Source organism: Marmota monax, unplaced genomic scaffold (assembly GCF_021218885.2).
Source record: "Marmota monax isolate L192 unplaced genomic scaffold, Marmota_monax_Labrador192_F-V1.1 WCK01_AAM20220418_F8-fsc00042, whole genome shotgun sequence".
Classification (NCBI taxonomy): domain Eukaryota; kingdom Metazoa; phylum Chordata; class Mammalia; order Rodentia; family Sciuridae; genus Marmota; species Marmota monax.
Window position 1 is genome coordinate 13,478,508 of NW_026693008.1, and position 16,475 is coordinate 13,494,982.

General features: G+C 37.3%; 1 protein-coding gene across 2 annotated transcripts in view; it reads right to left on the reverse strand.

Moving 5' to 3' along the window:
- The window catches only part of Dennd6a (DENN domain containing 6A), a 77,483-nt gene that overhangs the window by 23,397 nt on the left and 37,611 nt on the right, over positions 1-16,475 (reverse strand). For both annotated transcript variants that reach the window (XM_046452800.2, XM_046452801.2), the window contains exon 12: positions 16,352-16,446. In XM_046452800.2, coding sequence (XP_046308756.1) covers positions 16,352-16,446 — 95 coding nt within the window. The remainder of the gene's footprint in view (positions 1-16,351; positions 16,447-16,475) is intronic.

The window sequence follows — 16,475 nt, forward strand, 5'->3', positions numbered from 1 at the left end:
ATTATCACTATTTGCAGGTGACATGATTCTATACCTAGAAGACCCAAAAGGGTCTACAAAAAAACTACTAGAACTAATAAATGAATTCAGCAAAGTGGCAGGATATAAAATCAACACGCATAAATCAAAGGCATTTCTGTATATCAGCGACAAAACTTCTGAAACGGAAATGAGGAAAAACACTCCATTCACAATATCCTCAAAAAAAAAATAAAATACTTGGGAATCAACCTAACAAAAGAGGTGAAGGATTTATACAATGAAAACTACAAAACCCTAAAAAGAGAAGTAGAAGAAGATCTTAGAAGATGGAAAAATATACCCTGTTCATGGATAGGCAGAACTAACATCATCAAAATGGCGATATTACCAAAAGTTCTCTATAGGTTTAATGCAATGGCAATCTGCTGGGAGCCATTAGCCAAGTAGGTACGACAATTTCCTTGCCAGCGTACCCCATGTTGCTTAGTGGAAAGACTCATGGAAATAGGACATTTTGCAGTGACATTGCATCTAAGGTGACCTTGCTCAAGGACCAGGGCGGATCCGGGTTTAGGGTGTTTCCAGGTTTAAGGTTATTCCTGCTGGGAATGGGGCGTATCCTGCTGCCTGAGTTCCCCTTGAGTTCTCACGGGATTCAGACAGTATTTTTTGGGAAACAGAAGCCCAGTGGGGGTGGATTTGGGAAGAGAACGTGGATTTTCCCAGAACGTGATTGTAGACGGCCGGTGTGAGTTCGGGAATAAAGAGTTGCTGTTTGAATCTACAAGCTGTGTGGTGGCTCGTGATTTTGTGCCCAGCCAGACTGCGGCATTTGGTGGCCCGTACGGGGAACTTCTGAAACTTGGAGGTAAGTGAAATTGCTCGCCCCTGAGGAAGAGCGAAAGAATGGGTGACCAATTCAAAAAACAGTGCGTTCTTGTTTTGATTTATTTTGATTTTGTTTCAAGCTGCCTATCCCTAGAAATTTCTCAGGAAAACTGGAAAAAATGATTGACTAAAGGTTTGAAGTTTGTCGGCCCTGAGGAAGAGAAAATTGATACAACGATTTTTTATTCCGTTTTTGTTTCATTCAGTTTCGGTTTTGTTTTGTGTTATCTTATTGGGTTGCGTTATCTTTATAGTAGATTAGAAATTAGTAAAAAACAAACCGAAAAGATGTTAAGTAAATTCTTAGAGGTTCAGACCATGGAGAAAGACATTTTAGATCAAGCAAAAGAGAAGGTCTCTCGAGCTAGTCAAACAGAGGAAGAAAATTTAAAGGAAAAGGGGTTGTTAGGAAAAAGGCCACAACAGGAGGCTGTTACTAACTCCGTTTTATCACAAGAGGGCGTAACTCAACCAACAGCCCCACCGATGGAGACAGCTGAGTGGCCCTAAAACCCCATAGTTGATAAATGGGATCCTGAGACAGGACCTCAAAGATTAGCATGCCCTGTACTTGAACAGGTAGGAGGGCAGCGAATTCACCGTGCTTTAGATTTTAAAACAGTGAAGCAGTTAAAGGAGGCTGTAACAACCTATGGTCCCCAAGCTCCCTTCACGGTAAGCATGGTCGAGTCCATTACTAACTTGGACATGACGCCAGCAGATTGGGCTAGCATGTGTAAATCTGTACTAAATGGAGGACAATATTTGTTATGGAAGGTTGTCAATGAGGAATTTTGAGCGGAGACAGCTAGGCGAAATGCAGAAGCCGGTTACCCTCAATGAAATCTAGATATGTTGTTAGGAAAAGGACCTTATGAGGGTCAACGGCAACAAATTGAATATGATCCTGCTATATATGCACAAATTGCTGCAGACGCAGTTAGGACATGGAAGACTTTACAAGGACATGGAGATTTACAAGGTCAGCTATCTAAGGTAATACAGAGAGCTAATGAACCTTACGCTGACTTTGTAGATAGGCTTATTCAAACGGCTGCCAAAATTTTGGGGGCTACAGAACAAGCAATGCCTTTAATAAAACAACTGGCTTATGACCAAGCAAATCGTTGCTGCAGAGAGGTTATTAGACCATGGAGACATGAAGATTTAAACACATATATTAAATTATGTACAGATATTAATGAAAAAGGGCAAGTCTTGGCAGCTGCAGTACAACAGGCTTTAGATGCCAGGCCAAAAACATGCTATGATTGTGAACAAACAGGACACTTTAAAAGGAGTCGCCCCATAGGAGGAGGGTTTAACAAAACTAGGTATCAAAGAAATAGAATACCGGGTATTTGCCCACGATGCCGTAGAGGGAAACATTGGGCTAATGAATGCCGTTCTCAAACCACCATAGAGGGTACTCCCTTATCAAAAAACGGACAAAGACCAGGTATTTATCCACGATATCGTGGAGAAAGGCATCAGGCTCCATTGCCAAAAAACGGACTGGAAGGCCCAATGCTCTGGGGCCCACAACCACAAATCTACCGGGCAGTGGAGGAACCCAGCAACACCATCAGGGTAGTGCCCAGGACACATTATCCATTAAATCCCTCATCAGACAAACCAGAGGGAGCGCAGGGTTGGACATCTGTGCCTCTGCCAGAGCAGTATTAACTCCAGAGATGGGAGTTCAAATCATTCCCACAGGAGTAAAAGGACCTCTTCCCCAAGGAACAGTAGGCTTATTATTGGGACGTAGTTCATCTACATTAAAAGGACTTATGATAAGTCCTGGGGTAATTGATCCCGACTATGTAGGTGAAATAAAAATTATAGCTAGTTCTCCAAGAGGTATATCAGTAATTTCACCTGGAGATAGAATAGCACAGTTGTTAATAATACCCAGCCTACATACTAAATTTCCTAGTCGTAGTGTAGAAAGAGGTTCCAGGGGATTAGGCTCCACAGGTGTAGATTGGGCTATGTTGTCTTTAAATTTAGATTCTCGCCCAATGCTAAAACTAAATATTCAAGGACATGAGTTTAATGGACTACTGGACACAGGTGCCATTACAACAAGCCACTCAAACGCTTCGAGGCCTAGGAGTGGCGACTAATCCCCATAGAAGTTCTATGATATTAGATTGGAAGGATCCTGAAGGATGTGAAGGAACTATACAGCCATATGTATTGGATCATCTTCCTATAAATTTATGGGGACGAGATGTCCTAGATCAATTAGGTTGGACTTTAACAAATAACATCAATCCTAATGTGCCCACTACTAGAGCTAGACAAGGCTTTAGGAAAGAAAAAAGATTAGGAAAACAAGGGCAAGGTATAGCAGCACCAATACAAATAGATCAAGGAACAGACAGACATGGGTTGGATTTTCAGAAAGGGCCACTGAGACAATCAAAATTACTTGGAAATCAGAAAGACCAGTGTGGGTTCCTCAGTGGCCCCTGACTAAAGAAAAGATACAAGTAGCCCATGATCTGGTCAAACAACAATTAGCGGAAGGACATATACAACCTTCCATATCTCCCCATAATACTCCCATTTTTGTCATCAAAAAGAAATCTGGTAAATGGAGATTATTGCAAGATTTAAGAGCCATTAATAATGAGATGGTTATTATGGGACCTGCTCAATCAGGGATTCCTCAATTGTCTGCTTTGCCAAAAACTTGGCATGTTTTAGCTATAGATATTAAAGATTGCTTTTTTTTCAATTCCAATTCATCCCAAGGATAGTCCACGTTTTGCATTTACTATCCCTGCATTAAATCATGAAGGTCCTGATCAGAGATATGAATGGAAAGTACTCCCTCAAGGGATGGCTAACAGTCCAACTATGTGTCAAATATATGTTAACAAAGCAATCCAGCCACTTAGAAATCAAAATCCTGAACTACAAATATTTCACTATATGGATGATGTATTATTGGCACATAAAGATAAAAACATATTGCTGGAATGTTATGCCACACTTACAAACTTATTAAAAAATTATAATCTAGAGATAGCAATAGATAAAGTACAATTAAATTTTCCAATTAATTATTTAGGAGTTCTATTATCCTCAACCATGGTCCATCCACCAAAAATTCAAATACGAGTAGATCAACTCAAATCACTTAACGACTTTCAAAAGTTATTGGGAGACATAAATTGGATAAGGCCTTATCTAGGCATACCAACAGGAGAGTTGGGACCTTTATTTGATATTCTAAAAGGTCCATCAGATCCAAATTCACCCCGCATGTTAACTCCTAAAGCAAGAAAGGCATTAAAAATTATTGAAACATATATGGAAAATATACATTTGGATAGAATTGATATAAGTTTGCCTTTATTATTTATTGTAATACCAACAAAAAATATTCCTACAGGAGTATTTTGGCAAGAAGGTCCATTATTGTGGATACATTTATCTTATTCTCCTAACACTATTCTTACTAGGTATCCTGAGGCTGTAGGACAATTAATACTCAAAGGAATAAAAGCAGCGAAGGGAGTGTTTGGAATTTCTCCCAATAAAATTATTACTCCATATACTATGGATCAAATTGATGAGTTAGCTAATGAGTTAAATACTTGGGCAATAATCATGTGTAAATCTAATGTTTCATTTGATAATCATTTACCATCTAATCCTTTGTTGTCTTTTTGGTCTAAGCATCCTGTAGTTTTTCCTAAAATGACAAGAAAAACACCTATCATGAATGCTCCAAATGTATTCATTGATGGGTCAAATAATGGTACAGCAGCAGTAGTTACCCCTGATCAAACTTTCACATTTTTAGTACCCAAACAATCAGTTCAAAAGGTAGAGCTTAATGCAGTTTTACAAGCTTTGGTGATGTTTAAAGATTCTGTATTTAATTTATTTTCTGATAGTCAGTATGTAGTTAATGCTATAGTACCTCTTGAAGATGCTGGTAGGATTTCCCCTTCTTCTACTGTTTTCTCTTTGTTTTCCACTATACAAAGTCTAATCTGGGACAGAAAAGATCCATTCTTTATAGGACATATTAGGGCACATACAGGATTGCCTGGAGCCCTTAGTTTGGGCAATGATTTAGCAGATAAAACTACACATGACATACATATTTTCTCTACACTTGAAGAAGCTACAAATTTTCATAAAAGGTTCCATGTTAATGCTAATACTTTAAAAAAGTGTTTTAAAATAACTAAGGAACAAGCCAGACATATAATAAAACAATGTCAAAATTGTGTGACATTTTTACCACAAGTTAATCTTGGAGTCAATCCTAGAGGACTGATACCTAACCATATTTGGCAGATGGACGTCACACACTTGCCAGAATTTGGAAAATTAAAATATTTACACGTTACAGTTGATACTTCTTCTGGATTTTTGATGGGCTCCCTTCATGCCGGAGAAAAAACTAAAGATGTTATAGTTCATTGCTTACAAAATTTTGCCACTGTGGGCGTTCCTACACAGTTAAAAACAGATAATGGTCCTGGTTATACTTCTACCTCTTTTAAACAATTTTGCTCATCATTTGGCATTACTCATATAACAGGAATCCCATACAATCCACAGGGACAAGGCATAGTTGAAAGAGCTCATCAAACTATTAAAATGTACTTACTAAAGCAAAAAGAGGGAATTGGAAGGGGGTATATATCCCCCAAAGATAAACTTAAAATAACGCTTTTTACTCTAAACTTTTAAAATTTGGATTCATCAGGACTTAGTGCTGCAGAAAGGCATATGTATCCAAAAAATGTACATAAGCCTAAAGTACTTTGGAAAGATATTCTAACGGGACAATGGAAAGGTCCTGACCCAGTGATTGTCTGGAGTTGGGGCTCTGTTTGTGTTTTTCCACAGGGAGAACAGCAGCCGATTTGGATTCCAGAGAGATTAACTAAAGCAATTTCTACAGTCCAAAAAGAAGATGATTTGACTTAAATCCATAACAGCTGATATCCAGAACTCCAGCTTGGCCATTCTTATATCTGCGACAGTGATTAACCAGGATGCTTTTTCCAATAAATATTTTATTATTGCATTTTCCCACATCATAAAGTTCTATTTTATTTTTTGAGCTCATACAAACCTAGGTTAATGTTTTTCTGATCAGTTTTATTTTTTGACTGTGGAGTTTTTAAACATTGCAATGGAGATTTCACCTAGGTAAAGCTACAAGGCCTTTACTATTTTCTTATGTGTTGTATGTTTGTGTGCACTCTTGTGTTTTGTGTTGTATGTCTGTATGTGCGTATGTCCATATTTCTTATATGAGGAGCGCTCATGAAAAAATGGATCCGAATTATTATTATTTTTTTTATTCACGTGATTTAAATGGTTTAATTTAAATTAGGTAAACAGCTGTTAAGGATTGTTTTTAAAGGTGGTTAACAGATCTGTTTGTCTACTAATTTAAATTAGGTAAACAGCTGTTAAGAATTGTTTTTAAAGTAGGTTAACAGATCTGTTTGTTTACTTTCACCTTTCCTTTTCATTATATTTAATAATTCTTTTCAGGATAATGTCTCTTTAGCATCATTGCCAGAATTCCTATCTTCATCCCAGTGCCAGTGAAGACAAAGATAAAACCAAACTACAGCTTCTATCATAGCTATCACAGTAAACTGTATAAACTGATGCATCAATGAATTTAACTCAACAAGTAATGCTCAATCAAGGAGTCAACTTACTTTGGGAGGAAACGGATTTGGGGAGGAAATGGACATATTGATAGACTCTTCTGCTTTGAACTGCTTGCAGAACGTGCCTGGACTATGTAACCATCGTTTGGTGCAGCGAATTGTGGTAGTGCTGGCATATCTTTGCTGATGGTGTCACCAGTGATGCAATTTTTCCCAAGGAGCCGTCAATTGGCTTGATGTCGTGGCATTTCTGTATCCTCCTCCCTTCTGCTAGTGATGGTCTAAAATTTGGGGGCCAATGGCTATATGCTGGACCGGTAGTCAGTGACGGGTATGATCCAATTGCCGTGGTATCAACCTAAGACAGGAGGCTGACGCCTAAAGGTCAGTTTTTCCCATGACGGGTAAGAACCATATGTTGAATTGGACAACCTACCAGGCACGGTCCTTAAGCCACATTGCTTGTTGTTTAATTAATCAGAAGGGGGGAGATGCTGGGAGCCATTAGCCAAGTAGGTATGACAATTTCCTTGCCAGCGTACCCCATGTTGCTTACTGGAAGGACTCGTGGAAATAGGACATTTTGCAGTGACATTGCATCTAAGGTGACCTTGCTCAAGGACCAGGGCGGATCCGGGTTTAGGGTGTTTCCAGGTTTAAGGTTATTCCTGCTGGGAATAGGGCGTATCCTGCTGCCTGAGTTCCCCTTGAGTTCTCACGGGATTCAGACAGTATTTTGGGGGAGACAGAAGCCCAGTGGGGGTGGATTTGGGAAGAGAACGTGGATTTCCCCAGAACGTGATTGTAGACGGCTGGTGTGAGTTCGGGAATAAAGAGTTGCTGTTTGAATCTACAAGCTGTGTGGTGGCTCGTGATTTTGTGCCCAGCCAGACTGCGGCACCAATCAAAATCCCAATGGCATTTTTTGTAGAAATAGATAAAGCAATCATGAAATTCATATGGAAAAATAAAAGACCCAGAATAGCAAAAGCAATTCTAAGCAGGAAGTGTGAATCAGGTGGTATAGCAATACCGGATTTAAAACTATATTACAGAGCAATAGTAACAAAAACAGCATGGTACTGGTACCAAAACAGGCGGGTGGACCAATGGTACAGAATACAGGACACAGAGGCTAATCCACAAAGCTACAACTATCTTATATTTGATAAAGGAGCTAAAAGCATGCAATGGAGGAAAGATAGCATCTTCAACAAATGGTGTTGGGAAAACTGGAAATCCATATGCAATAAAATGAAACTGAATCCCCTCCTCTCGCCATGCACAAAAGTTAACTCAAAGTGGATCAAGGAGCTAGATATCAAATCAGAGACTCTGTGTCTGATAGAAGAAAAAGTTGGCTCCGATCTACATATTGTAGGCTCGGGCTCCAAATTCTTTAATAGGACACCCATAGCACAAAAGTTAATAACTAGAATCAACAAATGGGACTTACTTAAACTGAAAAGTTTTTTCTCAGCAAGAGAAACAATCAGAGAGGTAAATAGGGAGCCTACATCATGGGAACAAATTTTTACTCCTCACACTTCAGATAGAGCCCTAATATCCAGAGTATACAAAGAACTCAAAAAATTAAACAATAAGAAAACAAATAACCCAATCAACAAATGGGCCAAAGACCTGAACAGACACTTCTCAGAGGAGGACATACAATCAATCAACAAGTACATGAAAAAATGCTCACCATCACTAGCAGTCAGAGAAATGCAAATCAAAACCACCCTAAGATACCATCTCACTCCAGTAAGATTGGCAGCCATTATGAAGTCAAACAACAACAAGTGCTGGAGAGGATGTGGGGAAAAGGGTACACTTGTACATTGCTGGTGGGACTGCAAACTGGTTCAGCCAATTTGGAAAGCAGTATGGAGATTCCTGGGAAAGCTGGGAATGGAACCACCATTTGACCCAGCTATTGCCCTTCTCGAACTATTCCCTGAAGACCTTAAAAGAGCGTACTACAGGGATACTGCTACATCAATGTTCATAGCAGCACAATTCACAATTGCTAGACTGTGGAACCAACCCAGATGCCCTTCAATAGATGAATGGATAAAAAAAAAATGTGGCATTTATACACAATGGAGTATTATACAGCACTAAAAAATGACAAAATCATGGAATTTGCAGGGAAATGGATGGCACTAGAGCAGATTATACTTAGTGAAGCTAGCCAATCCCTAAAAAACAAATACCAAATGTCTTCTTTGATATAATGAGAGCAACTAAGAACAAAGCAGGGAGGAAGAGCAGGAAGAAAAAATTAACATTAAACAGATACATGAGGTGGGAGGGAAAGGGAGAGAAAAGGGAAATTGCATGGTAATGGAGGGAGACCCGCATGGTTATACAAAATTACATATAAGAGGTTGTGAGGGGAATGGGAAAATAAACAAGGAGAGAAATGAATTACAGTAGATGGGGTAGAGAGAGAAGATGGGAGGGAAGGGGAGGGGAGATAGTAGAGGATAGGAAAGGTAGCAGAATACAACAGTTACTAATAGGTCATTATGTAAAAATGTGGATGTGTAACCAATGTGATTCTGCAATCTGTATTTGGGGTAAAATTGGGAGTTCAAAACCCACTTGAATCAAATGTATGAAATATGATATGTCAAGAGCTTTGTAATGTTTTGAACAACCAATAAAAAAAAATAAAAAAAAAAAAAAAATCAATTTTAAATTTTTTATTTGTTAATACTTTGATTTATTTTACATTATGTTTGCCCCCTTTCTTTTCTATTGCTGTTGATGTTGTGGTTGTTGGTTGGTTTTTCCTTTTTTTGGTACCGGGGATTGAACTCAAGGGTACTTAACCACTGAGCCACATCCTCAGTCCCTTTTTTTTTTTTTGGAAACAGGGTTTCATTAAGTTACTTAGGGCCTTGCAAACTTGCTGAGGCTGGCCTTGAACTAGCAATCCTCCTGCCCTAGCCCTTTGAGCCACTGAAATTATAGGTGTGTGCCACCATGTCCAGCTACTTTATCCATTTTTTTGGTTTAATATTTTGTTGTTGTCTGTTTTCTTCTTTCTACGCCATGCTTGGGATAGGGTTTTGCCAATAGGGGTTGTAATATTACTGAGTTCTACTCTCAGCCCAGCTCAGAAAAATTTCATCTTACTCCAGCCAGAACCTAGTCCCAGTTGGACCCTGGTGCATAATTCACCTTAAAGAATAGAGAAATAAAAACCCCTCAGGTGTCATAAGGCAATATGGCACCTCTTAAAGTTCATAACTCTCTAGTAACCAATTCCAAAGATGCTCAAGTGGATGAAATGCCATACATAAAAATTCATAAGAATCAATTTTTTTAAAAGCTCAGTGAATTCCAAGAGGATACAAATAAGACAATGCAGGAGATAAAGGAGCAATTTTTTAAAAACAGTCAAACAGAAATCTTGGAAATAAAGTTTAGATTAAAAACTTAGTAGAAACCATCACCAATAGACTAGATCAAGAGGAAGAGAGTTATCACATCTCAAAGATAATTTCTCTAGGAATTATCATATTCAGACAGCAAAAAAAAAAAGGAAAAAAATAAGAAAGAATGAATAAAACAGAAAAGATCTCTGTGACACCTATTTGGAATAGACAAGAGAAGGCTACATGCTGAAGGTATAGAAAACCTATTCAGCACCAGCCATGATGGCACTTGTCTATAATCCCAGCTACTTGAGAACCTCAGGCAGGAAGATCCCAAGGTCAAGACCAGTTTGGACAACCTAGTGAGATCCTGTCTCAAAGTAAAAGGTACGGGTACACAGTTAAGTGATAGAGTATTCATCTAACACACACTAGGCCCTTGGTTCAATCTACTACCCTCTGTGGGAAGCCATTCTCACATGTGATTGGGCACCTCCCTGACTGGGTGTGACGTGTTCTGGCCAAACTGTGTTGGAGCTAATCCCCACCCTCTCCAGGTGCGAGAGCCTGTCTATGTGGGGATGTGACTGACCATTGACCCTGAGACCAATCACTGACCCGGACCATGGAATGCTGCCCCCCTCGACCTTCATTGGATGGAATTTTCCCCTGAATTTCTTGTTCCCCAATAAAAGGCCACTCCCTGGCGTGCTCGCTCTCTCTCTCTCTCTCCTGCTAGTTCTGAGTAAGCCTTGCTGCCCCACCAGGTGGTTTGAGGTGAGAGCCAGAGGGGAGAATCATCTCGGACCTGGTCATAGAAAAAGGTAATTGAGTCTGTGTGTTTATTTCGAACTCACTAGTTAACTTCTATGCTACGAATCTCTTGAATGAAACCAGCGTGCTGGTCATGCGGTGGAACCCTCCCCCAAAAAAAGACAAAGATAAATAGGAAAACTTATTTAGTGACATTACAGCAAAAACTTTCCAAATGTAGGGAAAGACATGGACATTCAGAGGAATTTAGAACCCCAAATAGACACAACCACAAAAGAATCTTTCAATGATGTATTATAAATTCCCAACAGTATAGAATAAAGAAAGAAGATTAACAGTTGCAAGAGGCTGGGTGTGGTGGTACATGCCTGTATTCCAAGTGACTCAGGAGGCTGATGAAAGAGAATCACAAATTTGAGGCCAGCCTCAGGCAACTTAGCAAGATCCTGTATCAAAAGAAAAAATAAAAGAGCCAGGGTTTTATGCTCAGTGGTAGTGTGCTCCTAGGCTCAATCTCCAGTATAACCAAACAAAAACAAATTGCAAGAGAGAAGCACCAGGTCACAACTAAAGGTAAACCCATCAGAGTAACAGAAGATTTCTCAGAAGAAACTCTAAAGCCCAGGAGAACACGGAAAGATTATTTCAAGTCCTGAAAGAAAATCACTGCCAGTCTAGGGTACAATACTCAACAAAGTTTTCCTTCAGAATCTAGGAGAAATAAAGACCTGCTATGATAAGCATAAACTAAGGAAATTAATGGCCAGTATTAACAAGCATCACAGAAGATACTTACTGATTTGATTAAAAACAGAACCCAACAATATGATGTCTGCAAGAAAATCACATCACTGTCGAAGACATACAGATGGAAGAGATGAAAAAATGTTATTCTGAGCAAATGGAATCCATAAGCAAACAGGAGTAGCTATACTTGCAACATACAAGAGAGACTTTAAGCCCAAATCAGAAGAGACAAAGAAGGTCATTACATACTGATAAAGGTAACAAATCATCAAGAAGATATGATTGTAAATATAATGAACTGAATAAAATAGTACCCAATTTTATAAAATAAACATTATTGGACATAAAGGGAGAGATAAAGTCCAATACAATAATAGTGGGTGGCTTCAATATCTTATTCTCACAAACAGATAGAGCATATGGACAAAAAATCAACAATGAAAGATGAGAGTTAAACAGATCAAACAGACTTAACAGACGCACACAGAATATTCCATCCAGGGGCTGAGGCTGAGGCTCAGCGGTAGCGCACTTGTCTGGCATGCGTAAGGCACTGAGTTAGATTCTCAAATAAACAAAATAAAATGAATAAATAAAGGTCTACCAATAACTTAAAAATATCTATATAAAAAAGAGAATATTCCATCCAACAGCTGGAGGACACATATTCTTTTCATCAGCACATGGATCTTTTCCAAAACAAATATCAGGCCATAAAGTAAGTCTTAATAAATTCAAAATATGAAATAATCTTATCAAATTATAATAGAATGAAACTAGAAATTAACAGCAAGAGAAAACTACAGAAATTATACAATCCATGGAGACTGAAAATTACACTCTTGAACAAACAGTAGGTGCTGAAGAAATTGTAAGGGGATTAAAATATTCATAGACTCGAATGAAAAGAAACACAACATACTGGAATCTATGGGTTACAGTGAAAGCCATACTAAGAGGAAAGTTTATAGCTATGATTGCCTAAATAACCTAATGATATATCTTAAGGTCTTAGAAAAATAAGAACAAACTAAACCCAAAATCAATAGAGGAAAAAATAATAAATATCAAGGTAGAAATAAATGAAATATACACTAATATTAAAGACTATATAATATAAAGGATTAATGCAACAGTTGGTTCTTTAAAAAGACAAAATTGACAAACCCTCCACTAACTAATCAAAAAGAGAAAACACAAATAAACAAAATTGAAAATGAAAAAGGGGATATTACAAAAGATACCACCAAAATTCATAGCATCATTAGCGAACTGGAAAATCTAGAAGAAATGGATTTCTTAACACATATGACTTAACAAATTTGAACCAAGAGGATATAAAAAACATAAAGATATCGTTAACAAGCAGTAAAATTGAGGCAGTAATAAAAAGTCTCTCAACAAAGAAAAGTCAAGGACTGGAGAGATTCACTGCTGAATTTTACCAGACATTTAAAGAAGAACTAATACCAATGTACCTCAATCTATTTTATTTAAAAAACAACAACAACAAATATAGACCAACATTCTTGATAAACACAGACGCAAAAATTCTCAATAGATATTTGTAAACTGAATTCCAAAGTACATTTAAAAAGTTCATACAAAATGGACATGGTGATGCACATCTGTAATCCCAGTGGCTCAGGAAGCTGAGGCAGGAGGATCATGAACTCAAGGCCAGCCTCAGCAACTTAGCAAGGCCTTAAGCAACTTAGTGAGACTCTGTCTCAAAATAAAGTACAAAATAAGAGTTGGTGATGTGGTTCAAAGGTTAAGCATCCCTGGGTTCAATCCCTGGTACCAAAAAAATATTAAGTTGGTTTCATTTCAAAGATGCAAGGATGGCTCAACATATGCAAATCAATGAATGTAATAAAAGCCATGTGCAGTGACACACACCTGTAATCTTAGCTACTCAGAAGCCTCAAGCAGAAGGATCACAAATTCCTGGCCAGCCTGAGCAATTTAGTGAGACTCTGTCTCAAAATAAGAAAGGTTGAGGATGTAGAGAATCCCTGGATAAAATGCTCATTACTGCAATAAATAAGTAAATTAGATAAACATAATATACCACATAAATAGAATCAAGGATAAAAACTACATGATCAACTCAATAAATTCAGAAAAAGCCTCTGATAAAATCCTATATCACTGCATGATAAAAGCCTTGAATAAATTTAGGTGTAGAAAGATTATACTACAAATTAATGAAGGTTATATACAACAATCTCACAGCCAACATCATAATGAAAGGGGAAAGAGAATGCATTTCCTCTAAAATCAAGGATGAGACAAAGGTATCCACTCTCAGCACTCTTGCTCAATATAGTATGTGAAATTGTAGCCAGAATAATTAGGTAAGAGAAAAAAAAAGGATACAAATAGTAAAAGTAGAAGCCAAATTATCCCTGAATGCAGATGATGATTCCACACTTACAAAACCCTAAAGACTCTATCAAAAGACTCTGAAATTTTAAAAACAATTTGAGTGAAGTAGCACAAGACAAAATCAACATACAAAAATCAGTAGTTTTTTCATACACCAATAATAAACTAGCTGACAAAGAATTGGGAAAATAATCCATTCACAACAATATCAAAAGAAAAATAAACACAAAAATTCCCTAGAAATAAATCCAAACAAGGAGGTGAAAGATCTTTACAATGAAAAATTACAAAACCCTGAAGAAGGAAACTGAAGAAGATGCTAATAGAGCGGGGGGGGGGGGGAACCTCCCCAGGGATTGGGAGAAATAATACTGTCAAAATGATCATACTAGGGGCTGGGGTTATGGCTCAGTGATAGAGCACTCGCCTCACACGTGCAAGGCCCTGGGTTTGATCCTCAGCACCACATAAAAAATAAATAAATAAATAAAGTTACTAAAAAAATACTTTAAAAAATGATCATATTACTGAAAGTGATATATAGATTCAATGCAATCCCCATCAAAATATCAATGCCATTCTTCACAGAACTAGGGAAAAAAAAAAAAAAAAAAAACCCTAACCTAAGATTCATACAGAAGGATTAAAGACCCTGAATAGCCAAAGCCATCCTAAGCAAAAAGAGCAATACTGGAAGCATCATAATACCCAATTTCAAAATATACTACAGATCCCCAGTAACAAAAACAGCATGGTATTGGCATAAAAATATACACAGACCAAGAAATAAACCCATATATCTACAGCCAACTGATTCTTAACAAGGGTACTAAAAGCATACACTTGAGAAAAGACAGCCTCTTCAATAAATGGTGCAGGGAAAACTACCACATGTAGAGGACTGAAACTTGATCCCTATTTTTCACCCCTTGAGTTTAAAAAAAATCAACTCAAGATGGATCAAAGATCTATAACTTTGAAACTAGTACAGGAAGATATAGGGAAATACTTTTAAGACAGGCACAGGCAATGATTTCCTGAACAGAACTTCAGTAGTTCAGGAAATAAAAGCAAGATTGACAAATGGAATTAGATTAAATTAAAAAGCTTGTGCACAACAAGGAAACAATCAACAAAGTAAAGAAACAATTTACAGAATGGGAGAAAATTTTTTCCAGCTGTGTACCACACAGAGGATTAATATCTAGAATACCTAAGAACTTAAACTGTCTCGGGCTGGGGATGTGGCTCAAGCAGTAGCCCGCTCGCCTGGCATGCGTGCAGCCCGTGTTCGATCCTCAGCACCACATACAAACAAAGATGTTGTGTCCGCAGAGAACTAAAAAATAAATATTAAAAAAATTCTCTCTCTCTCTCTCTCTCTCTCTTTAAAAAAAAAAACAAAAACTTAAAACTGTCTCAACAATAAAATTACAAGTAATCCAATCAAAAGAGCAAAAGTTCTTAGCAATTTCTCAAAAGAAGTACAAATGGCATATGTATATGAAAATATATACATATATTTCATATAAATGAAAAATTTTCAACATCTTTAAACATCAAGGAAATGCAAATCAAAATTACACTCAGAATCAATCTAACCCCAATCAGAATGGCTACAACCAATAATAATAATAATAATAATAATGACAACAATAATAACAATGATGATAACAAATGCTGATGAGGATATGGAGAAATAAGACAATGTGTAAAGGTAAATTAGTACAGTCACTATGGAAAACAGTATGGAGTTTCCTCAAAAATAAAAAAAATCTAAAAATAGAATTACCATATGATGCAGCCATTATCACTCTTGGATACTTATCCAAAAGCAATGAGGTCAACCTTCAAAAGAGGTATCTGCATACTCATATTTATTGCAGCAGTATTCACAATAGCTGGGATACCCAATCAGTCTAGACGCCCATCAACAGATGAAAGAATAAAGAAAATAAGGCATATATACACAATGAACAATTATTCAACCACAACGAATGAAACTATGTCATCTGCAGGAAGATGACTGGAACTGGAATACATCACATTAAGTGAAATAAGTCAGACACAGAAAGACAATTATTGCACGTTTACTCTCATATGTCCAATAGAAAAGGAAAAAAAAAAAAAAAGATGACCCAAAAGTAGAAGAATGACCATTAAAGAAGGGAAAAATGGCTGTGGAGAGAATGGAGAGAGAAATAGAAAAGAGAAAATAGATGGGAAGGTGAACATGATCAAAGCATGACATACACATGTATGGGAATGTCACAGTGAAACCCATTAATTTGTATAATTAATAAGCATTAATAATTATAATTTAAAAAAATTTTCCCCAAAAAAAGAACCCACATATTTTATTGGGAACTTAACATTCTTCCCCAAAGGCTTTTATTTAGGATGCCTTAAAGAAAGCTCCAACAATATACAAAGTAACCAAGGAATGAAAACAAAAGGGAAGAAATAAACCTGCTTAGCCACATTACACACTAAGAATAGAATACCAAGTTTATACTTTACCTGCAGGCTTAAGGTCTCCTATTCGAATAATGTGTGGCCAATGCTGGAGTGTTTTAGCAAAAAAAGGGTTGGTTACTCCTAATATGACTGAGGGCCTATATAAAAATAAAATAAAACAAAATTT